At 51.0% G+C, this 25,876-nt stretch overlaps 1 protein-coding gene across 5 annotated transcripts in view; it reads left to right on the top strand.

Moving 5' to 3' along the window:
* The window catches only part of CAMSAP1 (calmodulin regulated spectrin associated protein 1), a 57,106-nt gene that overhangs the window by 8,859 nt on the left and 22,371 nt on the right, over nt 1–25,876 (top strand). For 2 of the 5 annotated variants that reach the window (XM_022578172.3, XM_030761560.2), the window contains exons 3-6: nt 10,564–10,826; nt 11,645–11,806; nt 21,156–21,236; nt 24,423–24,564. In XM_022578172.3, the coding sequence (XP_022433880.1) occupies nt 10,564–10,826; nt 11,645–11,806; nt 21,156–21,236; nt 24,423–24,564 (648 nt within the window). Of the gene's footprint in view, nt 1–10,563; nt 10,827–11,644; nt 11,807–21,155; nt 21,237–24,422; nt 24,565–25,876 lie in introns of those variants that run through there. The other 3 variants (XM_089914001.1, XM_089914000.1, XM_089914002.1) reach the window with 3 other exon arrangements.

The following is a 25,876-nucleotide window of genomic DNA, read 5'->3' as shown; positions in this document are numbered from 1 at the left end:
GTACGCGGGCCTCTCGCTGTTGTGGCCTCTCGCGTTGCGGAGCACAGGCCCCGGACGCGCAGCCTCAGCGACCATGGCTCACGGGCCCAGCCGCTCCGCGGCATGGGGGATCTTCCCGGACCGGGGCACGAACCGGTGTCCCCTGCATCGGCAGGCGGACTCTCGACCACTGCGCCACCAGGGAAGCCCAATGCACACGTTTTTAAGAGTGTAGTTTGATGAGTTTAAACAAATGCATACACCCCTGTGCACAGGGCCACAATCAAGGTAAGACCTTTTCATCACCTCCGAGGGTTTCCTTGAGCCCCCTGCAGTCAGTCCCCGCCCATAGCCTCACTGAGGTGCTCCTGTCACTGTAGATTAGGTTGGTTAGTATCACATGCCTGTAGTCACACATCAGGTATTCTTGGTCTAGCTTCCTTTACTTATTAGTATTTTAGAGACCCATCCACGTGTCTAGACCTTTTCGCTTAGGGCTGGTAATAGTCTTCATTGTTTGGCTCCCCACGTTTTACTTACTTTTTAAAAAAAATTTATTTATTCATTTATTTTGGCTGCGTTGGGTCTTAGTTGTGGCACACGGGACCTTCTTTGTGGCACGCGGGATCTTTTTCAGTTGCGGCAGGCAGACTTCTTAGTAGCGTTTTTAAACATATTTATTTATTTAACACTTACTCAGTTGTTGATGGACACTCGGATCGCTTCCAGTTTTGTCTACTGTGAGTAAAGCTGCTGTGAATATTCAAGGCTGTGTGGGCATGTGTTTTCGTTTGTCTTGGGTAAATACCTGGCCATGGAGCTACTGGGTCATATAAGTGTGTTTAGGCGCTCGGTTGTTCCCACAGTGGCTGTGTCATTTTTTATGCCCACCAGCAAAGTGTGGCGTGAGAGTTGCAGTTGCTCTGCACCCTTGCCAACACATGGCATTGTCAGTGTTTTAAACAGTAGCCATTCAAGTGGGTGGGCTGTGATAGCTCATTGTGATTTCGATACGCATTTCCCTGCTGACTAAGGATAATGAGCTTTTTTTCTTTTAATAAATTTATTTATTTGTGTTTTGGCTGCATTTGGTCTTCGTTGCTGCACATGGGCTTTCTCTAGTTGCGGCGAGCAGGGGCTACTCTTCGTTGCGGTGCAGGGGCTTCTCATTGCGGTGGCTTCTCTTGTTTCAGAGCACGGGCTCTAGGCGCGCGGGCTTCAGTAGTTGTGGCACACGGGCTCTAGAGCGCAGGCTCAGTAGTTGTGGCGCACGGGCTTAGTTGCTCCCTGGCACGGGGTATCTTCCCGGACCAGGGATCGAACTCGTGTCCCCTGTATTGGCAGGCGGATTCTTAACCACTGTGCCACCAGGGAAGTCCCGGGGCTTGGATTATTGATTGGAGATCTATCCTCTTTTCTAGTGTAAGCATTTAGTGCTATAAATTTTCCACACGGTACTGCCTTAGCCACATCCCACATATGTTGGTATGTTGTATTTTCGTTCAGTTCTATGTATCTCTCTTTATTTCCTTTGATACTTCCTATTTGATTCATGAATTATTTAAAAGTGTGATTTCCAGTTGTTGAGATTTTCCTGTCTGTGTTTTAGGTATTATTTCTAGTCTGGTTCCATTATGGTAGGATAGCATACTCTGTGTGATTTCTGTTCTTTTAAACTTGTTAAGGTTTGTTTTATGGCCCAGGCTAAGGTCTGTTTTGGTGAATGTTCTGTGGGCACTTGAAGAAAGGTGTTTTCTATTGCTGGGTGGAGTGTTCTACACAGGTCAGTTAGATTCTGTTTATTGGTTGTGTTGTTCAGATCTTTCTCCTTGTTGATTTTATGTCTGAATTCTGTCAGTTCTGATAGGTGATGTTTAAGTCCCTCACTATGCTTATAGTGTCTATTTCTCTTTACAGCGCTGTCCTTTTTTTTTTTTTCAAATGAGTTCTGAGGCTCTGTACTTTGGTGTGTACACATTAAGGGTTGTAAAGTCTTCTTGGTGGATTGACCCCTTTACTATTATGTAATGTCCCGCTTTGTCTCTAGTAATTTTCTTTCTACTTTATCAGATATTAATATAGCTATTCCTGTTTTTTTTTTTTAAACAATGTTTGCCTGGTATAGCCTTCTCTATCCCTTTACTTTCGGTCTGCATACATCGTTGAATTTGAAGTAAGCTGCTTATAAACCACATATACTTGTGTTGTGCTTTTTAATCTGCTCTGCCGATCTCTGTCTTTTACTCGGTGTATTTAGAGTATTTACATTTAATGTAATTGTTACTGCTTAAGTCTGACATTATTTATTCCGTTTGTTTTCTGTTGTTCCTGGTTTTGTTTTGTTTCTTGGGGCCTTCTTGTGGATTACTTGACTATTTTTTAGGATTCCATCTTGATTTATTTATCTCATTTTGGGGTATATCTGTATAGCTATCTTAGTGATTGCTCTGGGTATTACAGTATACGTATGTGACTTCCAACAGTTGACAGGTATTGTTTTATCATTTTGAGTGAGGTGTGGAAACCTTTTTTCCATTTAGGTTCCTTTGCTCTCCCCACTTTTTTTTTTTTTTTTTTTTTTGCGGTACGCGTGCCTCTCACTGCTGCGGCCTCTCCCGTTGTGGAGCACAGGCTCCAGACGCGCAGGCTTAGCGGCCATGGCTCACGGGCCCAGCTGCTCCGCGGCATGTGGGATCCTCCCGGACCGGGGCACAAACCCGTGTCCCCCGCATCGGCAGGCGGACTCTCAACCACTGCGCCACCAGGGAAGCCCCCGCTCTCCCCACTTTTAAATACTACCATTGTCTTGAGTACCTGAAGGTGTTGTAGATTTGTTTGTCATCAGATATAATTTAGAAAACTCAGGAGAAGGGTAGTCTATTGTATTTACACTTATTACCCATTTCTTTACATTATTTTTTCTTCCTGGTTCTCCAAGATTCCTTTTTTTTTTTTAATCATTTTCACAGTTCCCTTTTAAAAAAAATTTATTTATTTATTTTTTGCTGTGTTGGGTTTTCGTTGCTGTGTGTGGGCTTTCTTTAGTTGCAGCGAGCGGGGGCTACTCTTCGTCGTGGTGCACAGGCTTCTCATTGTGGTGGCTTCTCTTGTGGAGCATGGGCTCTAGGTGCGCGGGATTCAGTAGTTGTGGCACGCAGGCTCAGTAGTTGTGGCTCACAGGCTCTAGAGCACAGACTCAGTAGTTGTGGTGCATGGGCTTAGTTGCTCCGTGGCATGTGGGATCTTCCTGGACCAGGGCTTGAACCCGTGTCTCCTGCATTGGCAGGCGGATTCTTAACCGCTCTGCTACCAGGGAAGACCTTTGTTTTTTTTTAAATCATTTTCTTTCTATTTGGAGAATTTCCTTTAGCCTCTTTTTTTTTTTTTTTTGCGGTACGCGGGCCTCTCACTGTTGTGGCCTCTCCCGTTGCGGAGCACAGGCTCCGGATGCGCAGGCTTAGCGGCCATGGCTCACGGGCCCAGCCGCTCCGCGGCATGTGGGATCTTCCCGGACCGGGGCACAAACCTGCGTCCCCTGCATCGGCAGGCGGACTCTCAACCACTGCGCCACCGGGAAAGCCCCCTCCTTTAGCCTCTTTTAAGGTTTTCTAGAGACAATTTTCTTTTTTCCTAAGTTTTCTTTTGTCTGTGAATGTCTTTATTTCTCCTTCATTCCTTGAGGATAGTTTTGCCAGATATGGAATCTGGTTGACAGTTCTTTTCCTCAAGCACTTGTAATGTGTGCCACTTCCCCCTGGCCTCTGTGGCTCAGAGGAGAAACCCACTGTCAGTTGAGTTGGTGTTCCCTTTTCCTTCACGTGTTCTTTCTTTACAGCTGCTCCAAAATACTTTCTTTGTCTTTAGTTTTCATAAGTTCAATTATGCTGTGTCTTGGCATGGAGTTTTTGGGTTTATCCTATTTGGGTTTCACTCAGTTTCTTGAAATCAGTGGGTTTATATGTTTTGCCGTGTTTGGGAAGTTTTCAGCCATTATTTCCTTAAATATTGTTTCAGCCCTACTCACTTTCTTTCCTGGGACTCCAGTGATACGAATATTGGATCTTTTGTTATTCTCCCACAGGTCCCTGAGGCTCTGTCCATTTTATTTTTTTCAGTATATTTTCTCTGTTGTTCAGATTGGGTAGATTCTGTTCATCTGTCTGCAAGTTCGCTGATTCTGTCCTCTGTCCTCTCTACTTTACTGTTGAGACTCGTGAGTATTAAAATCTGTTACTCTGTTTTTCAGTTCTATATTTGATTCCTTTTATAACTCCTTTGCTGAATTTTTTTTCCCAATTTTCGTTTATTTCAGGAGACTTTGTGATTGCCTGTGGAGTCATGTTTTTGATACTTGTTTTAAAGCCCCTTGTAGGATAATTCCAACGTCTTGGTGTCAGTTGATTCTCTTTTCTCATTGAAGTCATGATTTTCTTGGTTCTGGTTATGATAGGTGATCTTTGCTTGCTCCCTGGTCATTGTGGCTCTTATGTTAGGTGAGTCTGGGTGCTACTTAAGTTTCTTTATCATAGTCAGCAGTCTCCCTGCTTAGGTCCTGCATGCAGGTCCTGGCCCCCTCTGGACTGTGGTTCCAGCGGCAGTGTAACGTTCAGAGCCTTGTGGTGCCATTTTGTTGTACTTGGTATGTCTGGTACCTCTGGGCTTCCCACAGTCCCTGCGGGCACTGCTTTAGGAGGCGGAAGGAGTGCCTCTGGGTGGGGTGGCAGGAGCGCCTCTGGGTGGGGTGGGATTCTCTGTGGCGGCCGCCCCTGCTTCTGGGGGATGCAGAGTGTTTCCTGGGCTGCTCGTCATGCTGAGGTCGCACTGCTGCTGCCCGGTGATGAGAGGGGGTGTCTCTGGCCTGATGGGGAAGGAGAGCGCTTCCAGGTTGGGTGCCCTGTGGAGGTGGGTGTGGGGCTTCCTGTCGATCCCTCGCTGCTTCTGCCAGGCTGGCCTGGTGTAGTAGGTGGGACTCCCCTTCCACCTGGAGCAGGAATGAGCCCGCTTGGCTTGCCTTCTGTTTCCAGGCTGGGGGTCAGGAAGTACCAGGCCTGGGTCACCTTTTGTTGGGGGGGGCGTTGTAAGACGCCCTGTTGCTGTGCTTGGCCAGTCCTGGGTTCCCAGCCAGCTTGCCTTCCTCGTCCACCTTTCAGAGTTCTCTGCTGGGTAGCCTTTGCGTTACTTCCAGGGTTTATAGTTTGTGCCTAGCAGAAAGGGGCAGGGAAAGGCTAATCTGTGCCATCTCGTCCTGACTAGAAGCTCCTTCTGGCCGCTTCGCAAGCTCTTCCTTTGTCTTTGGATTTTAGCAGTATCACTGTGATGTTCTTTGGTGTGTGGATTTCTCCCTCCCTCCCTTCCTCCCTTCCTTCTGCTGGGAAGCATGAATTTTACAAGTATTGGAAAATGCTTGTCCATTATCTGTCGAAATACTGTTTCTGCCCCATATTTTCTCTCCTTCCTTTCTGGGTCTCCAGTCCCACTCCTGCGACACTGAGCGGTGTTTGTCGTTTACCTTCTGTGCTGTGTTTTCTCTCCTCTGTGTGTAATACGCTATTCAGCAATCCAGTGTGTAAATTCAGTTTAGTGACTGTATTTTTCTGCTCTGGAATTCCTACTTGGTTCTTTTTCAAATCTGCCAAGTTCTTTTGTCTCTTTTTTAAAAAATAATTTCCACTTTTCTGCCAGAATCCTTAGTCTTATCTCTTTTCGTTTCATTGTTTTAAGCATAGTCATTGAAAGTCTGGCTGATACCTCCGGTTAGGGGTCCCGAGGGCCCGTTATTCCATCCTTGGTTTTCAGCCATTTGATTATGAAGTGTGCGGACCTGGTTTCCTTCAAGTTGGTTCCTAAGCCTGTAAATTGGTTTCTTACCAAATATGGGGAGATTCTAGGCATTATTTATTCAAATGCTTTTTCTGTACCCATCTCCCTTCTGCAGTAACGTAATTACTAAATCTTTCGATGTTGTCCCACAGCTCCCTTAGGCTCTGCCTTTCATTCTGTCGATTTTCCCTCTGCTCTTCAGGTAGATTACTTCTGTTGATCTGTCTTCAAGTTCACTGACTCTTTCCTCTGTTGTTTTGTTTGCCTTTTTTTTTTTTTTAATTTAACTTAATTTTTGTTTCTTTATACAATTTTTAAAGGTTACTTTCCATTTACAATTATTACAAAGTATCAGCTAGATTCCCTGTGTTGCACAACACATCCTCGAGCCTTTGTCACACCCAATTGTTTGTACCCTCCTCTCCCCCACCACTGGTAACCACTAGTTTGTTCTATCTGTGAGTCCGCTTCTGTTTTGTTCATCTTTTGAATCTGTCATTGAATTTCTTGTTGATAACGGTATTTTGCAGTTCTGAAGGTTTGGTTGTTTTTTTTTTTAATAGTTTTTATTTCTCTGTTAATAACTTATATCTTTCCGTTTGTTTCAAGAGGGCCTCGTGGGGCCTTGTTTTAAAGTCTTCAGTAATTCTAACATCTGGGTCATCTCAGGGTTGGCGTCTGTTGACTGTCTTTTCCCCTGAGAATTGGTCACGTTTTCCTGTCTTTATGTGTTGAGTACTTATGGATTGTGTCCTGGACATTTTTTTAAAAAAATTAATTATTTTTGGCTGCATTGGGTCTTGGTTGATGCGCGCGGGCTCTCTCTAGTTGTGGCGAGCGGGGGCTACTCTTTGTTGCGGTGCACATGCTTCTCACTGCGGTGGCTTCTTTTGTTTCAGAGCACAGGCTCTAGGCGCGCGGGCTTCAGTAGTTGTGGTGTGCGGGCTCAGTAGTTGTGGCTTGCGGGCCCTAGAGCGCAGGCTCAGTAGTTGTGGTGCAAGGGCTTAGTTGCTCCGCGGCATGTGGGATCTTCCCGCATCAGGGCTTGAACCCGTGTCCCCTGCATTGGCAGGCGGATTCTTTTTTTTTTCTTTTCTTTTTTTTTTTTTTGCGGTACGTGGGCCTCTCACTGTTGCGGCCTCTCCTGTCGCGGAGCACAGGCTCCAGACGCGCAGGCTCAGCGGCCATGGCTCACGGGCCCAGCTGCTCCGCGGCATGTGGGATCTTCCCAGACCGGGGCCCGAACCCGTGTCCCCTGCATCGGCAGGCGGACTCCCAACCACTGCGCCACCAGGGAGGCCCCTGTCCTGGACACTTAGAATCTTATGCTGTGAGTCTGTTTCTGCTAAAATCTTTTGGATGATGCTTGTGTTTTCTGGTGGTTTGTTAGCAGCTGGGTTGCAGTAAACCCCGTTAAGTTCAGACCAGAAGTCTGTTTGGCCATGTGTGGGCAGTGGTTCCAAGGTCAGTTCGGTTCTTTGGGTCTGTCACACATGGGCCACTTGGGGTCACCAGGACAGTGTACACGGGTTCAGGATTCCTTATCCACCCCCTCTTCTCTGTGGTCCTCCACCCCCTCTCCGGGGGTTCCCAGGGGTCTCTCTTCCTGGCTTGTTGCCTAGAAGCCAAGCCTGTGTGTTTCCCACAACCGAGCCTGCCTCAGCAAAGGGGGAGAAAAGCACCCGTGGCACCCACCTATCCCGCCACTGCTGGGATATGGTTTTGTTCTGGAGCTCGCCTGGTGTAGGGGAGGAGACTCACTGGGCTGTACCCAGTGGGGCCAGCTGCTGGCTGTTTTCTTTCCCTTCTGTCTGGCATCTCCAGTGAAGGGTGGGGTGCAGGCAGGGCTCCAGAATTAGAAGCCCTCTGTGAGTGCCTGTTTCCACAACCAGAGTGTGTAAGTAAGGGACTTCTCGATGGAGCCTGTCAGCCACCTCTGCAGCCTGTCTAGTGGGTTCTCAGGGGTACAGATGTTTCTGCCTGTGAGCCCACAGGACATTCTGGCTTAGGTGGTCTGGGATGGGGCTGGACACTGCCGTGGTTTTGAAGCTCTCAGGTGGTGAGGCTCACTGCCCTGCTGTGTCGTGGAGGCTTGCCGTCGTGGTTTTCCTCAGACTGGGTTGGAACCCGTCTCGGGCTTCAGGTTGGGGTTGGCACCTACCTGGGGGTCCTTGCCCACCCCCCCATGTGCTGCCACGTCTCCGTTGCCCCCCCCCCCCGGTGAGTGATGTGGCCTTGGTAGATAGGATGGGACAAAGTGTGACAGACAGCAACAGGAAGAGTGCTTCATTGGCGATCTTTTTAGCCTGATTGATAATAAAATTGATAACTAATACTTGCGTGAGTTTTGTTGAGCTCCAGGCTCCGCTCGTAGCGTGGTGACTTACACGTACGTTTTGATTCAGTCCTCTCCCAACCCCGGAGACAGGCCTTCGTAGTGTCCATGGTTTGCACTTGAGGCCGGGATTCTGACCGGCCAGGTGAGAGGCGCACCCGGTCAAGGCCAGGCTGACGTGCTCGGGTCCTGTTCTCAGCGCACATGCTGTCCTCTAGCTCCCATCCTCTGTTCACCTGACCAGCTGGCGCCCTGTTCCTTCTTCTGCGTGGAGCGCCGACCCTGTTTTAACTGTAGTCTTGTCCGCATCCTCTAGCCCTTCTCGCGGCCTTTCCAGCAGGCCCGCTTCAGAGTCCTGAGCCTCGATGGCTGCGGCCACAGCTGCAGGACCGCGCTTGCTTTGTCTCCTGATGTTTCTGCTGAATGACAGTGGCCCTCAGACAGCCGCGCCCCACACCTGTGTCCCCAAGTCAGCGTCCTCAGGCCGCTGTCCCACCAGCTCGGTCCGGCTCAGCGCTTGGCGGTGACGCCCACATGGGTCCTTGCGCCGTCGCGGCTGCTGACCGAGGGCCCCTGGGCAGTGGGATGGGCGTGCCCCCGCCCGTGTCGGGAGACAGGAGGGCGAGCGAGCCGTAGGGCGAGCGGGGAGGGCGGGTCCCGGTGCTGCCCCTGGAGGTGACCCTGCCTCCCTCCCAGGCTCACTTTCCAGCCAGCTGCGTCCGGGTCCTGCCCTGACTCCCGGCGTGGGTCCTCCCTGCTTCCCGCTGGCGGAGAAGGTGGCCCCCTGTGCTGAGCGAGCGCCGTCCCACGCTCCTGGGTGGGGTCACCTCGAGATGTGGCCTGAGCGTGGGTGCCGCAGGGGTGGCCGGGGTGGGGGTGGGACGGAGTGAGAGAGCAGAGACCCGGGCTCAGCCCCAGGCCGCATGGGAGGTCTGGTTTCCCGGTGCATCTGAACCTGACGTTTACACTGGACTGTAGTCTATCAGGTGTGCAGCAGCGTTATGTCTAAAAGACATGCACGGCTTCGTTAAAAACACTCTGTTGGGGACTTCCCTCGTGGCGCCGTGGTTAAGAATCCGCCTGCCAATGCAGGGGACACGGGTTCGAGCCCTGGTCCGGGAAGATCCCACATGCTGGGGAGCAACTTAGCCCGTGCGCCACAACTACTGAACCTGCGCTCTAGAGCCTGCAAGCTACAACTACGGAGCCTGCGTGCCACAGCTACTGAAGCCTGTGCGCCTAGAGCCTGTGCTCCACAAGAGAAGCCACTGCAATGAGAAGCCCACGCACCGCAACGAAGAGTAGCCCCCGCTCGCCGCAACTAGAGAAAGCCTGCGTGCAGCAACGAAAACCCAACTCAGCCAAAAAAAAGAAAAAAAAACCCAAAACACTCTTGCTACAAAATTCCATTTACAATAGACTGCAGAACACCTTAACAAATATAATAGTAATGACAAAGTTTGAAAACTGCAAGAGTTACTAAAATGGCACACAGACACAAAGTGAGCAAATGCTGTTGGAAAAATGGAGCTCAGAGACTGGCTAGATGCAGGCTTCCCCCAGACCTTCAACCTGGAGAAAACACAGTGTCCGCAGAGCGCAGCAAAGTGAGGTGCAGCTGGACTGGACTGCAGAGTCCCCCCTTTGGGGGACAGTGGTTGACAGCTTGCAGAGCAAGCGTGAAGGACAGCGGGTGGGGAGACTGTTGCAGCCGCCGGGAAAGCTTTGCACACACGGCGGGTGTGTATGGGAAGCGGTGTAGATGCCGTGGACCACGCTGGGTTCATAGTTGGTTTCTGACTCTCGTGGCCTCGGGCACGTTGCTGACTTTCTCTGTGCCTCGGTTTCCTCATTTGTGACGTAGGGACAGAAGTCTTGATTTGATGGGATCGAGGGGATGCTTGGTAACATGGCTCATATCGTTTTGTGCCGCCCGGTCCAAAGATGCGCAGAGGCTCACGGCTGCGGTTCCGGCCTGATTGTCGTAGCAGTGGCAGGCCTGGCTCTTTCCTCTAAAGACCTGGCGTCTGGCCTTGTAGTCACGGGATTTGACAGCAGACGGGGATGCACCTGGCTCCCTCCCCAGGGCTGGTGCCGGGTGCTCGGTGTGGCCTGGCTGTGCGCGGTCCTGGCCTCCCTTCGGCCCATGAGCCCCCTCCGGCTCCCACACCTGCTCCTTGCTCTCCTGCGTCGGGAGAGATGCTCGCGGGGGTCGGGCGGCGGCGTTGCCCATTGCTGTGCATGGCTTGCTCGCCTCTGCTGGTGGAGGAGGGCAGTGCTTGCCGAGTAGCCGGGGTCTCCCACGTGGTTAGTTGCCTGTCGTTGTTCACAGCCCCTCTGTCCATCGTCTGTGTGCCGTCGGCCCTGAGCCGTGTGTGGAGAGAGTGGGGGTGCCGTCGTGCTCACGCGGCGGTCTCTCCCTCGTGCAGATGACATCCCGGAGGACCTCAGGGACCCCTTCTACATCGACCAGTACGAGCAGGAGCACGTCAAGCCCCCGGTCATCAAGCTGCTGCTGTCCAGTGAGCTGTACTGCCGCGTCTGCGGCCTCATCCTCAGAGGGGACCAGGTGGCCGCTCTGCAGGGACACCAGGCTGTCATCCAGGCCCTGTCCCGGAAAGGGATTTACGTGATGGAGAGTGACGACAGCCCCGTGACGGAGCCCGATCTCAGCCACGCGCCCATAAAGATGGTGAGTGGCCTGGGCGGCGGGGCGGGGGCGGCTGGTGGGCTGCCGCTGTCCCCCTGCAGCGCAGCAGAGTCACCCCAAAAGTTCAGGGCTCGAGACCACCTTCTCTCTGCGGGCCAGTGGCTGATTTGGAAAAGGGGGAGGGAACAGCTTCCTGTCGGCTTTTTCTCATGGGGAGCAAACTTTTTGCACGTGTTGTGCTGTAGAATTGTCGAGCCCACCCTCTTAGGTTGTTTCATGTGTATCTTCTAAGTATTTTTGTGCCAAAATAAAGAAGGAAATACACCTTTCCTCCCCGAGCGTCTCCCCGCATCTTTCCCGGAAAGCCATCCCACCAGTGTGACTTTCCCAGGCTGCTCCAGGTCTACGCCACTGTGGCACCTCCCACGTGGCTTTAAGCTTCGGCCATTCCCAGGCGTTCTGCGTTCTGTGGCTTTTCACTCTTGGCCTTTGTGGATGTGTGTTGTGGATCGAGGGGATGTTACTGGTTCTGGGAAGAAAGGGCTTGAAGGCCTGGCGTGAGCTCAGTGTGCCGGGCCCCTGAGCGGCCCCAGGGGCCTGTGGTGGTCATGGGGCCTCAGGCACGTCTCTTGGCCCCTTGTACCTTGGTCCACAGCTGAGCAGTAGGGAAGCCCCGGGCTCTCACAGGGTCGTCAGAGATGAGGAAGTGGGGGTCACGTACAAGTAGAGATCTGAGTGCCTCCTTAGATGCAGAGGAAGACAGACAACGGAGGCGTTCAGCTGTGGGTCTAGGGAGGTCTCTGCGTTGACCCGGGGCGGAAAGGCAAGGTTGGGTGACTGACTGCTGCCTCTGCCCCCAGAGCGCCCACATGGCGATGGTGGACGCACTCATGATGGCCTACACCGTGGAGATGATCAGCATTGAGAAGGTGGTGGCCAGCGTCAAGCGCTTCTCCACGTTCAGTGCCTCGAAAGAGCTTCCCTACGACCTTGAGGACGCCATGGTCTTCTGGGTCAACAAGGTGAGCGCTGGGGCCCTGCCCGGAATGGGGGCAAGCAGCATGAGTGGCCGGGGTGCTCCTTGGCTGTGGGTCCTCTTCCCCCTGAGAGCAGCGCCCTCCTGTGTGTCCTGCTGTGACCCTGGCCCAGCAGCGGCCTCGGACGTGTGTCCTCTGTGGTTCAGACAGAGGGGAGCAGCACGGGCCTGTAGAAAGCACAGGTGTGCTGGTGGTGCAAGCTAATAAATTCGTTTTATTTTTATCTCAAGCACTTACGTGCATTCATGGAGATCTCAATTTAGAAGGCATTTTGATTAAGAGAAAAATGGCACCTTCCTAAATGCTGTAATTTTCCTTTTATGTTTCGAAGCTTACACTGTGCCTCTCTATACAGTCTTCATAAAGAATGTTCATTTTTCATGGTGTGTGATTAGAGGGTTACCTTACCAAAGCCTTTTGGTTATTAAGCCTTCTCATTTGCCGGAAGGTATTCCATTAGGGACACTTTATTAAGCAGAGGAAATGGAAGATGGAGCAGCTCCTTGCAGAGTTGTATCACGTGCAGGAAATTTGGAGTTATTTCGTTACACAGTTTGCACATGTATTCCCTGCCACGTGAGGGCTTTATCAGAGGTGAGGCGAAAGTCCGTGGCCGTGGGATTAGTTGAAGAACGCAGCAGAGCCTGGCAGAGTCCGCGTGCTGCTCCCTTGGACGGCCGCCTCATCGCGGTGATGCCGCCCTGCTCTCTACTTGGTTTCCTCCCTCGGGTGGGTCCGGGGCATCGAGTGGATGAGCAGACTGCCTTCACCCTCTGACCCCGCAGTGAGGTGGAGGGCTTTTCTAGAACTGCTGTGGAGCCTCTGGTCCTGGTGGGACTCGGGAGCTGGCCGGTGGCCACGAGGTCGCGTCCCGGTGGCGGCACCTCCTCGTCCTCGTGCCCTGGCTTCACATGGTAGTACATGCGGGAAGCGTCCCACGGGGATTTGGTTAAAAAAAGGATGTTCTGAAGTGATATTTCCACGGGAGCCCGGGCCTCCGGGGGATGCTTCTGTGATCCGAGCCCGAGCTCCCTTCGTGTGGCCACAGGTTCAGATTTTCTTTTCCTTTTCCTTTAACAACTTGTATTGATTTTTTTCCCCCTTATCAAAGGAATGGCATGGTTATGATAGACATTTAGAAAACACGGATGAGCAAACAGAAGAAAGCGAAAATTCCCCATGACCCTGCCACCTGTACACGTAGTGTTTTGCAGTAAAGTGTACTAAATTCTCATAGTTTTTATTTATCTGGGTGTAACCTCCAGACTTAAAGGCACAGTTGGGGTCTTCCAGGCACTTGACCGTAGTAGGCTGAGGTTTGCGTTTGGTGAGATGTGGTGAGTATGGCTCGGGCCATTCTGAGGCCGCCCGCCCACCTGCCGTGGTCTCGACGCGTCGGGGCCGAGCTGTCCCCTCCCGCAATAAGCAGCCGTCTCCCTGAGCATCTCGGTGACTTCCGCCCACATGTTCCTGGTGGGTAGTGGTTGAGATTAAGCTGAGGCTCGTTTTTAAAGGCTTTTGATTAGTTTTAGCCAAATTCTGACCTTAAAGACTGTACCGTTTTTCTCGTACTGTTTCGTCTGTGTAAGTGTTTTCTCCCCCGGTGTCTTCTCATATACTGGATATTATTAAAAAATACCTGCCGGGCCTCCCTGGTGGCGCAGTGGTTGAGAGTCCGCCTGCCGATGCAGGGGACGCGTTCGTGCCCCGGTCCGGGAAGATCCCACGTGCCGCGGAGCGGCTGGGTCCGTGAGCCATGGCCGCTGAGCCTGCGCGTCCGGAGCCTGTGCTCTGCGGCGGGAGAGGCCACAACAGTGAGAGGCCCGCGTACCGCAAAAAAAAACACACAAAAAAACAAACCTGCCGAGTTGAGAGGTGAAACATAGCACCTTTTACTGTTATGCTTCGCTCGCTGATACGGTTGAAGTTTAAGGAAGAGAGTGTATGTCTGGCTCTCTTTCTCCCGTTTGGGTAATTCATTTTGGCCAGGGTTCTTTGGGTAGGGGTGGGAGAGCGTGCCTTCCCCTTCCTGCCCAGGACCGTCCCGTTTCCAGGGTGTTTGCCGTGTGTTCATCGGCGCTTCCCGGGTGCTCGTGGCCCTTTTGCCTGGGACTTGGTGGCGGCCCGGCAGCACCGCTGTGTTTTCTGCCCCCATGTGGTGTCCCCGCCGTGTGGACACCGCCTCCTGACTTGCTGCTGTGACAGGTGTCCCTACCGCTCGGCGTGGTCACGTGGCCGCCTTGGCCAGGTCCGCAGTCGCACCTGACGCTGTGCTGACAGTGTGTGGGTTTGTCACAGCTCACGCCCCTTCTCGTGCCGCGCTCCATACTCCCAGGAGTTAATGCTGGCTTCAGCTTTTCGTGATCCTTTTTCGCTTGCCCAGCATTTATGTTTTTATTCCACGTGCTCCAGGGTTCGCTGTTTCCTTAGCATCCGTGTGAGTTTCAGTTTCTCACTTAGGAGGCTTTTCCTTCAGGTGGGTGCTCTGACCTCCGCACCTGCTGCTGTCCTGCAGGGTCTCCCCAGTGTCCCATCAAGGGGGGGATCCCCGCAGTCGCTCCTTCCTGGGGCTCCTCTCGGGGGAGGATCCTCTGGTGCAGGGTGAGACGTGCTCCCGCCTCTGTGCCTTCGGAGGGTCTCTGCTCATGTGCCTTCCCTGAGCTGTGATGGGACCTTAGCTCCCCGCGGCCTCTCCACTGTGGACGCTGTTGCCTGACAGGCTTCCAGCCGGGCCTGGAGACCTTCCCTCCATCCTCACGCTGATGTGTTTTCTCTCCACAGAAAATTGCTGCACGTTTAATGAGTTTGGGCTCTGGGGAGGTTTGACATTGGTGAGTTTTCTCTTCAGAGTCAATCTTCGATGTCTGACAAGATCTGAAGTCTCTTGGAAACTCTGTCCCTAGGTTCCGTGTTCCCAGGATTGCGGCTGTGTGCGCACACCTGAGGCAGGTGTGAGCCCCCCTCACACCCGCCCCGGCCTGCCTTTCTCCTGTGGGGTCTTTCCAGGGGGTCGCTTCTCACATTGGGCTCCGCGTGCGGGCGCCCTCATCCCCGTCAGCATCTCTGGATTCGCAGGGCAGGCCTGTCAGGTGGCCTCTGAGTTTCTCTTGCTGTGTGGCATCGATCTGGGGGCCCGTCCTGCTGCAGACTGGATGGCACGCCTGCCAGCTGAGACGCTTAGAGACCCCTCTGCTTGGCACTGGGCCAGCCCAGCTGCTGCCCCGTTCTGCGCGTCGTGTGGGGAGCACGTCCTTGCAGTGCACCCCGGGCCCTGCCCAGAAAGGCCGCAGCTTACCCTTCCCACACCACGCCCTCTGAACCAGCCCCTCCCTCCTCGGGTGATCAGTCACCCCGGGGGCCCAAATCGCTCCCTGGGGTTGGGGGCGCCACCGAGCCATCCGCCGGCGTCCTCGTCCTGTGTGAGTGTGGCTGGGTCATCTCCTCTGTGTTCCGGGAGTTTTCCCACGAACCATCTTGCTGTGGCTCTTTATTTTTTGTTGACGCCCAGCCAGCAGCTTGAGTCTTTTACTAAAAAAACTCCCCAGCTTTGCCCAAACATGTTTTATATACGATAAATGGACCCAGTTCCTTGAGTGTTGACAAGTGACTACATATGTTTAGCATTCGCAATCAAGGTAACGTTTCCGTCATCCAAAAACAGTTCCTCTGTGCTCGTTTGCAGTTAGATGGAGTCACGTGGTATGTACTTTTTTTGTGTCTTTCACTGCCTACCGTGTTTTTGAAGTTGATCCCTGTCATTGTGTCCATCAGTAGTTTGGTGCTTTTGAAACTCGGTAGGGTTCCACTGCACGAATGCACTACAGTTTGTTTATCCGTTCACCTGCTGATGGGCACTCAGGTTGTCTCTGGTTTTGTCTGTTACGCATAGAGCTTCTGGGAACATTTGTGCACAAGTCTTGATGTGTGGATTACATTTTCATTTCTTTGAGTAAATACTTAGGAGTGAGTTGCTGGGTCCCATGACGATCAGTTTACCTTTAGAAGAAACTGTCCAGGTGTTCTCTGAAGTGACTGTGCCATCTTAGACTCCCACCAGCAAGACAGGAGAATTCCAGTGTTCCACGTTCCGCTGACACTTGGCATCGTCAGTCTTTTGGTTTCAGCCATTTGGGTGGATGTGTAGAGGCGTGTCATGGCTTTAATTTGCATTTCTTTAATGACTAAAGATGTTTCTGTGTATCTTGTTAGGTGTCTGTTCACGTATTTTACCCAGTTTTTAATGGGGTTGTTTGTCTTAATGAGTTTCAAGAATATTTTATGTGTATAAAGATTTAGGGATCCAGTGCTTTCCAAGGTATATATCCTTGTCATGTGTTTATTGTTTGGGTGTCAGGATAATGCGGGTGTCAAAAAAAGAGCTGGGAAGTATTCCCTCCTTCATTTTGTGAAACACTTTTTGTATTATTAGTATTACTAGTATTATTTTGTCCTTAAATCTTTGTTGGAGTCACTGGTGAAGCCATCTGGGCCTGGAGTTTTCTTGGAAGGTTTTAATTATGAATTCAGTTTCTTTAGTGTACTTATAAGGTGTTTAGGATTTCTGTTTAATTTTGTGACTTTTAAGGAATTTGTCAATTTTATTTAAATTTTTGACTCTATTGGCCTATTCATGTTTCTTTATCATCCTTTTAGTGTATTATGATCTGTAGTGATGTCCCTTCTCGTTTCCTGCTCTGTAATTTCTTTATTTCTTCCCTTTGTTGGTCTGGTTTATCAACTTTATTAATCTTCTAAAAAACCTGCTTTCGGTTTTTGTTGATTTCTCCAATTTTCTATTTAATTCCTCCTCTTGCTTTTATTCTTTTTCTTTCTGTTTATTTTGAATTTCTTTTTCTCTCCTTTCTAGTTTGTTAGAGTAGAAGGTTCTTTTACACCTTTCTACATTTCAATATAAACATTTAAAGTTGATAATTCCTCTTTAAGTAGTGCTTTAGCGGCACTGTACACATTTTTAGATGTTGTGGTTTTCTTCATTCTCTAAAATATTTTGTTTTAGTTGCCAATTCTCGTTTTAGCAATGGATTATCTAGAAGTTTGTAGTTCAGTTTTCATATGTGTGGAGGTGGGGTGGTTCTAGGTACCTTAGTGTTTTGGTTTCAAATTCTGTTGTGGTCAGAGAGCGTAGTCTGTGTGGTTTCATTTCAGTCCTTCTGGACTTATTGAGACTTGTGGTCCACTGCGTGGTCTTGCAGAGTGTTCCGTGTGCACTTGAAAAGAACCCGTGTGTTCTGCTGTTGTCGGGGAGTACTTTGTGAGTGTCAGTTCAGGTTGGTTTGGGTGTGTTTGCATCGCTGGAGTCTCAGTCACTCACCCAGGGAGGAGAGTTCATCTCCAGCAGTGATTTTGTCTGTTTTACCTTTTGGTTGTGTCAGTTTTTTGCTTTGTGTATTTTTAGTCTGTTGTGACATTTATACGTGTTTAGGATTTTTCTGTCCTTTTGTGGTCGTGAAATGTCTCTTTATCACAGGTGACAATCCTTGCCTCCGGCCTTGGCATGGCCAGTGTGTGCACGACTTGTCTTTCTATTTAAAGCGAGTTTCTTATGGGGACCCTGTAGTCCACCTGGGCCTTACCATTGGAGTGTTCAACTTAATTGCATTTCATGTGATTATGGAGACGTCTGGGTTTTACATCTTGTCTCCCTTCTATATCTTTTCTTTGTCTTCCTTCTTTTCTGGCGTATTTTGGATTCGGCGTTTTTACTACTCCATTTCATCTCCAGTATTTTTTGGGGGGGCTGCTTTAGGGTTTACAAATTTCATCTTCAGGTTTTCATAGTCTGCCTCCAAATAAAGTGATAGCATTTCACAAATAAGATCAGAAATGTCTTTTCCCCTTTTGGCCTTTGTGCCACTGTTGTCATTCATTTCATTACAGCCCCAGATAAGTTACTTTCACCCTCAACAGCCAGTTATCTTTGAAAGTAATTAAAAATGGTTAGCAATATTTATCCACATATTTCCCATTTTTATTGCTCTTCATTCCCTTGTATAGATGAAGAGTTCTCAAACGTTTTGGTCTCAGAACCCCTTTACACTCTTAAATACCGTGGCCCTCAAAGAATTTTTAGAAAATCTCTCAATATTTACTGTATTAGAAATTAAAAACAGGAACATTTAAAAATATTTATTAATTCACTTAAAAGTAACAGCTCATTCCACGTTAATGTAAGCGATGTGTTTGTAATGAAAAATAACTGTATTCTCAAGAATGGAACAGGTGGTGGTATTGTACAGTTTTGTAAGTTTCTTTAATGTCTGGCTTACCAGAAGACAGCTGGATTCTTACCTGCCTTTGCATTTCATCTGCTACAATGTGTTGTTTTTATTGATGTAAAGGAAGAAAGTCTGGTTTCATGTGGATACGTAGTTGAAGAGGGGACAGTGCTTTCATAATCTTTTCAGTTAGTTATGCACATCTATTTTTGATTCTATACCAAAACTTGACAAGTGGTATTTTCTTGAAGGTTAACTGAAATATGGAATTTGAAACTGTTACCAATTAACTTTTTTTTTTTTTCTGCGGTACGCGGGCCTCTCACTGCTGTGGCCTCTCCCGCCGCAGAGCACAGGCTCCGGACACGCAGGCCCAGCGGCCATGGCTCACGGGCCCAGCCGCTCCGCGGCACGTGGGATCCTCCCGGACCGGGGCACGAACCCGCGTCCCCTGCATCGGCAGGCGGACTCTCAACCACTGCGCCACCAGGGAAGCCCACCAATTAACTTTTTAAAAAAGTTGAGATATAATTCACGTGCTGTAAAATTCACTGTTTTAAAGTGTGCGGTTCAGCGGATTTTAAGATACTCACCAGGTTGCGCAGGTGTCACCGCCAGTTGCACACATTTTTATCGTACCCAGAAAGAGACGCGGGTGCCATCCGCAGTCCTTCCCCGTCAGCCCCTGGTGGCCACTCCTCTGCCTTCTGTCTCTCTGGATTTGGCCGTTCTGAACATTTCATTTAAATGAAATCTACAGTACGTGGCCTGTTGTCTCTGACTTTATTCAAGTAGCATATTTTCACGTCTCATGCGTGTTGTAGCACTTATCAGTACCACATTCCTTTTATGGTTGAGTAATGCTCAATCGTATAGATATGCTGAGTTTTGTTGAGCCATTCCTCAGCTGGTGGGCATGTGTGTTTTCCACTTTTTGGCTATCGTGACTCCTGCTGTGAACATTCAAGTACGAGTGTTTGTGTGGCTGTGTTTTCACTTCTCTTGGGTTTATATCTAGGGGTGGAATTGCTGGGTCGTACAGGAACTTTGTGTTTAACTCTGTGAAGAGCTGGCAGACTGTCTCCACGGCTGCTGCACCGTCTATATTCCCCCAGCAACACCAGAGGTTTCCAGTTTTCCACGTCCTTGCTAACACTCATTTTCTGGTTTTTTGATTCGAGCCATTCTGGAGGGTGTGAGATGGTATCTCATTGTGGTTTAGATTCACACTTCCCTGATAGTAATGAAGGGAAACCTTTTTCCATGTGTTTATTGGCTATTTGTAGATCTTTTTTGGAGAAATGTCTGTTCACATCCTTTGCCCATTTTAAAATTGGATTATTCCTCTTTTTATTGTTGCAACGATTCTTTTATATAATCTAGATACTAGCCCAGTGAACTTTTCTTTTTTTTTTTTTTGGCTGCATTTGGTCTTTGTTGCCGCACGGGAGCTTTCTCTAGTTGTGATGAGCAGGGGCTACTCTTCCTTGCATTGCGCGGGCTTCTCATTGCGGTGGCTTCTCTTGTTGCGGAGCACAGGCTCTAGGCGCGCGGGCTTCAGTAGTTGTGGCACGTGGGCTCAGTAGTTGTGGCTCACGGGCTCTAGAGCACAGGCTCAGTAGTTGTGGTACACGGGCTTAGTTGCTCTGCGGCACGTGGGATCTTCCTGGTCCAGGGATCGAACCTGTGTCCCATGCACTGGCAGGTGGATTCTTAACCACTGAGCCACCAGGGAAGCCCCCAGTGAACTTTTTGTACTCTGTTGTATTAAAATCTTTCTTATATTTTTCCTGGTCCTGTTACTCACGATTTTGTAAGGCCATGCCTTGTCATTGGGAAAATTGTTTTGCTGAGTTGTATGGATCTTCCCAATGTGACATTTCATGATATAATATCAAAAATTACATTCATTAATAGCATCACCAATCCAATCAGAAAATCCTTTCCATGTTAGGAAGGTATCTAGTTTATGGCAGAAACAAATTTTCTAAAATTTTTAACTTCTAGTATTTTATTGTGAAAAATTTTAAACATGCAGAAAAGTTGACAGAATTATACAGAGAACACCCTGTATCCACCACCTAGATTTTACAGTGAACATTTTTTACAATACTTGCTTTATCACTTATCCATCCATCCATCTATTCTAATTCATTTATTTTATCTATTTACTTTCTGGCTGCGTTGGGTCTTTGTTGCTGCACATGGGCTTTCTTGAGTTGTGGCGAGCGGGAGCTACTCTTCTTTGCAGTGCGCGGGCTTCTCTTGTTATGGAGTACGGATGGGGTCTTCCCGGTCCAGGGATCGAACCTGTGTCCCGTGCATTGGCAGGTGGATTCTTAACCACTGTGCCACCAGGGAAGCCGTAATTCATTTATTTTAAAACTTATCAACATTGATTTTTCTTTTGTCTTTCTCTTTTAAAAAACAAATTTTCTACATTCTTGATTTGATGTGCATGATTTCACTTATCTTTATTCTTGTTTAATGAGAAGACATTCAGTTCTGTGGCATTTCATCTGATTATAGCTTTGACCATGTCCCTGTTAACATTGATGAGTGTTTTTCTCCACGCTATTATTTTATAATTGCAATTTTGATTATTTCCGAGCAGTTGTATTAATTGCTCACGAGTGTCTCATGACAGTTCTTAGCGCTATTTTGGTGGTCAGGGAGTGTGCGAGCACCTGGCGGTCAGGGAGTGTGCGAGCACCTGGCGGTCAGGGAGTGTGCGAGCACCTGTTAGGCTTCGGGGGCTTTCAGCCAGACTGTGTTATCAGCGGCATTCACTGATAGTGGCGGCGAACTTGGGCTGCCCGTGCGCCGGGGACACTCAGCGCTGAGGCTGTCGATCCTGTCGCGAGGTGGAAAGCATCACGCGGGTGCTGTGGGGCGTGAGGGCCTTCCTTGCTCTCTGTGTCGAATCACAGGTCACAGGGAATCCATGTATCTCTGCATGCGCGTCATGGGTCTAAATATTACCTGCATCTAAGAGCCTGAGTTCAAACAAGTAAGGTGGGTGCTGGAAGGATGTACACACCACTGTTGGAAATCAATTTCAGTTGCCTTTTTAATGCATTTAATTTCTTCTACTTTAGGTAAATCTTAAAATGAGAGAGATAACAGAGAAAGAAGTTAAGTTAAAACAGCAGTTATTGGAAAGTCCAGCTCATCAAAAGGTAAAGGGTAAATTTCACTTCTCTGGAACGCACCAAGTTAGCGTTGCTCCCGTTTTAAAGAACTGTGTCTGTGTGTGCTCTGTGCTTGTTCGTTGTTCTCACCAAGCAGGGAGCGAGTGCCCTGGGCCCGGCCCCGGTGGCGAGGGCGCGGTGGCCACTGCCCTTTCTCCCAGGCAGGGGCAGCCTAGTGTTGAACTTGGGAGGGTGGGGGAGAGGTGGGAGGTGTCGGAAGCTCCAGAGGAAGGGACGTAGGGTCATCCGGGGTGAAGTCAGCCTGGCGGGTGGGGGGATTGCCCGCAGCCAGAGGTCCCCTTGGAGCCCTCACGGACTGTGAGCCCAGTGTGGGATTCAGGCGGGTAAATGTCACGTGTCCAGTGAAATGACCCACTAACGTCCTGTGTGACCTGATTATTATTATATTTTTTGGCCGAGCACGTGTGTGACTGAATCCATGTTCTTCAAACGCGTGTACGATGTGGCCTGGCCTGGGCTGCGGGCCCCTGGGCTGCGGGGTGAGCGACTGTCCCCTTGCTCCCCTCTCTTACCTGGACCCCGGGGATGCTGTCCGTGGGCACCTCACCCCGGCCACGCTTCCGTGAGCCACCCCCCTTCCTCAGATGGGCGTGGACAGCTCGCTGAGCCCCTCCCCGAATGGCGGTTGGCTCCTGTCCTTTTTGGTGCCCGGCCCGTGCGGAGTTTCCAGAGTAGTCTTTGCTCCCTCAGAGGCCAGTGTCGTAGAGGTGCCTGGGAGCTTCCCCTGCGGTCACCTGCTAGCGCAGAGGGATGCCCCGCCTCTCGTGTGAACGTGGTGTGCAGGTGTGTGTCTCGTCTGTCCACGCGTGCGCCTGCCGCGCTGACCTCCTCTCCTGCCTTCCTTCCCTCGCCTCCCGAGCAGTCTCCCTCCAAGTGGTACTGGAAGCTAGTGCCCGTAAGTGAGCTCCGCGCGTGCGCCCAGCTGCCGTCCAGACGGCCGTCCCGCCGCAACCACTTGCTTCCATTACAGACTGCTCGTGACTGTTTGTCTGAATGTCCTCCTTGGTGGTGTTGTTGCATTTCCCGCGGGGCAGTGATGGCCCGGTTCTGGGCAGAGTAGACCTTAACAAGGCCCTCTGGAGCCCTAAGGTGCATTTTGTAGCCAACACCCAGAGTGTGGTTTTGCCCAGTTTCTTAGGTAGACTTGCAGACAGTTTCTTCTTCGGACACATAGTTAACTTCTTTATATGACGAACTTCAGGGTCAATGACAGGCTGTATTCTCCTTTCTGATAGGTACCAGCAGGAATGACAAATCATCCAATTTGCCAAGTTTCCCTTTGGATTTGTCCTTCCTGACGTTATGGTCCATGGTGATTTGGTCTGCAGCTCTGGCTGTGCTCCACCTGGTGACCTGTTCTGGAAGCAGAACCAGTTCGTTATACTGTTCCCCACGGAAAAATACCTGGTGCTCCAAGTGGTGCATTTTAAAATGAAGTTTTGGAGAACAAATCTTTTTTTTTTTTTTTTTTGAGAACAAATCTTTTTGAAGACTCCTTTATTTGCCTGATCCTTTAGTTTAATTATTTGGATCAAATTATCCTTAGAATTCCATCATAAAGGAGATACTGTGGATATAAAACTGTCAGTGGGATCCGCGTGAGCAGTGATATAGTCTGCTTTGTAGCTGATGGATAATTTTGCTTCTCTTTGAAATATATTAATAACAAAGAGGGGGTAAGCATTTTTATGCATATTTACGTATCTCTTAACTTCTCGAAAACTGAAGGCCAAAGAGAGAACTGTTAAAAGCAGTTATGAGCTGTAGTGAGGACACAGTCAGAGATGCAGGTGTCCTCCAGGAAGTGGGGTTTCAGATGAGACTCGTGTAAAAACTGGAGAATGTGGCCGAGAGCAGAGCGCCTGTAGGTTTCCTCCTAGCAGTTGGTCACCGTGGCTGCCTGAGCGCATGTCTGGCTCATCGGTAGCGGGGTGACTGTTAGGCTGCTGGGGGTTTGGAGCAGGGTCCCCTCGAGGGGTGGCACCGGCTCCCCCGACCCAGGGCTTCAGCACTTTCCCTGATGCAAACGCACACCATCCATCGTCAGCCGCGAAACCACCTGCTTCCCTGCATGCCGTGCTCGGCCCGCGTGCTGTCTGTGTGTGTGGAGACCTGGCCCGGCGTGTGCCTCGGGCTCTGCATGCGGGAGCCCCAAGGCTGGCCCCTGGGCACGGCGGCCCGAGAAACAAGTTAAAGTCCATGTCGAGGCCAGTGTTAGTGGCGTGCGTTGCACATGCACGGGTGAGGCGTGTTCTGTGCAGATGCCGGCGCTGTGCGCACACTGCGTTCTTGCCGGGGCGCCTTCCTTTGGGTTGACTCTCCTGCACGGCTCGCGGAGATCCATAGCGGGCAGCACGGGTGGCGGGTTTTCTCCCTCGAGCTGGCACTGTGTTCTCCTCCCCTGGAGAAAGCGCGGCTGCAGGAAATGCCAGGCTCACCTGTGCCACAGGACGTGGTCCCCTGGCGGCCTGTGTGTCTGTGCTCGTGAGCGAGGCCCAGCTCCAGGGGCAGCGCCCAGGGGCGCGGGGAGGCTCAGAGCACCGTGCACGTGGCTTCCTGTAAAGGCAGAAGCACAGAAACCTTGAAGAATGCCTATTTTTTACAGCACTCAGGTTCCTGACGCTTCCGTGCACGTACGGAGGGGCTGGCTGACGGATTAGACGACATTCCGTCTGACCTGGTTTTGGGTATTTTCTCAAACTCTGTTAGTGCTGCTTCGTGTTCTTCACAATGGCCAAGGTTAATGCTGCTAATCTGAGAAAAGTAACAGTAACGTGGGTCTTCCCAGCGTCGGCTGTTCGCCGTTTAACTTGTTTCTCATCCGCTGATGGTGCGCGGCCTCTGGCAGTGTAGACGTGTGTGCTGCTTCCTTGCCCTGGGTGTGCCCGGCCCTTTAGAGTGAGACGGCCGGTGTCATTAGCAGCTAACTGCTGTCACCCAGTGTGGCCACGAAGCCCAGTTCCCTGGATCTTGACATACGTTCCAGGCGGACTATGCAATCCAGACATTTGGGGCTTTCCCCCGTGATTGCCGTTGTTCTAAACATCGTCCCGCAGGACGCCTGTTAACTCTAGATTTGACGGCCTGCCTGTGACGTAGGCGGCAGTGACGGCACCTCGTGCGTAGTGACCCTTTCCCTTTTCTCCACCGCAGGTGCGCTACCGCCGAGAGCACCTGTCTACGAGGCAGCCGCCCTACTTCCCGTTGTTGGAGGACCTGATGCGGGACGGCAGCCATGGGGCTGCTCTCCTGGCCGTGGTCCACTACTATTGCCCGGAGCAGATGAAGCTGGACGGTGAGTGGAGCGCGTGCCTCTGGAATGGACCCGGGGCTCGGGAGGCTGTTAGGATGCTCTGATCCAGACAGTCAGAACCCCGGGGAGTCGCCCTGAGTCCTTAGTGCCAACCGGGGAAGCGCAGAGGCGGGCAGCTCTGACAGTGGCGTGTTTTGTCTTTAGCCTCCACCAGTTTTCTCCGGTGTGAAATGGGACTTTGAAATATTTGGGTAACGTGTTAAATATTGGTGACTGTACTTCAGTCTCAGAACGGTCGAGAGCTCGTCAGCCCTACTCTAGTTGATTTAAAACATCTAGAATGTGGTTTAGGAAAATGAGTGCAGACCCATCTGTTGCCAAGCCGTGAGTGACTCATGTGGGCTTGGTGGTGTTGGTATCACCGTGTCGTGTGTCTCTGAGGGGCTCACGCCTGGCCGCGGGGAGAGGTGCGGGTGATGCCGTGAGCAGCGTGGCGCCGGACACCTGTCCAGGGCCGTGCGGACAGGAGCTCTGATGTAGGTTTTGCTGAGTCCTCTTCTTTCTGGGGGAGGGAGGTGTGAGGCCCACGGATGCCCCGACCGCTGGCCGCACGTAGAGCGTCCGTCAGACTCACTGCCGGCGCTGAGCAGACGTCGGTCCTGCTTCTGATCCAAGTGCGGAAGTGCTGGGCTTTGTAGTTTCTAAAGCACACAGCTGACCTTGAAAGAAAGGGGGGCTCAGGTTCCAGGAGGGGGTCTCCATCTGTGATTGAAAACCCCCAAATTGGCACGTGCTGGCCCCGGGCCCATTAGGCCTCTGTCCCCGTGCGGCCTGGGCCGTGTGCCGCTGAGACCTGTAACCGGGGCCCTGGAAAGGACTGGGGAGGCTCCCCCGCGGCCAGGGAAGACCCAGGAGGCTCGTCTCGGGGCGGAGGCGGAGGTCTTTCCTGAGGAAGTGAGCTGCCGGGCTGCGTCCCAGGCGAGTTCGTTCGGGTCCAGGACTCGTTTGGCGGGAGTCAGAGCAGAGTGTTGCCGTGTGGGAGCGCGGCCACCGCCAGGGTCCGCCAGACCCGCAGAGAAGGGGCCCTGCCACCACCAGGCCGGCAGGCGCCGCGGACAGACCTGGGTGAGGAAGAACCCTGAATGCGAGCGCAGGGTGTTTAAAATGCCGACGTGCGGGGCGCTCGAGCGCGCGGGGCTCCCTCCCCTCGGCCCTCCGCCCGCTGCGTGTGTGGGTAGGCAGTCCTGCCTCGGGCTTTGTCCAGCCTGTCTCTAACCTGTCCTCCGGGGTCTCGAGACAAAAACAGCTACGAGGGACAGAGAGCCTGTGCTACCGAGGAAGGGAGAACCCACGG

Source organism: Delphinapterus leucas, chromosome 6 (genome assembly GCF_059928025.1).
Source record: "Delphinapterus leucas isolate spDelLeu-1000000601 "Yukka" chromosome 6, BTC_Dleu_Yukka2, whole genome shotgun sequence".
Lineage (NCBI taxonomy): Eukaryota > Metazoa > Chordata > Mammalia > Artiodactyla > Monodontidae > Delphinapterus > Delphinapterus leucas.
This window is presented reverse-complemented; position numbering and strand designations above follow the sequence as displayed.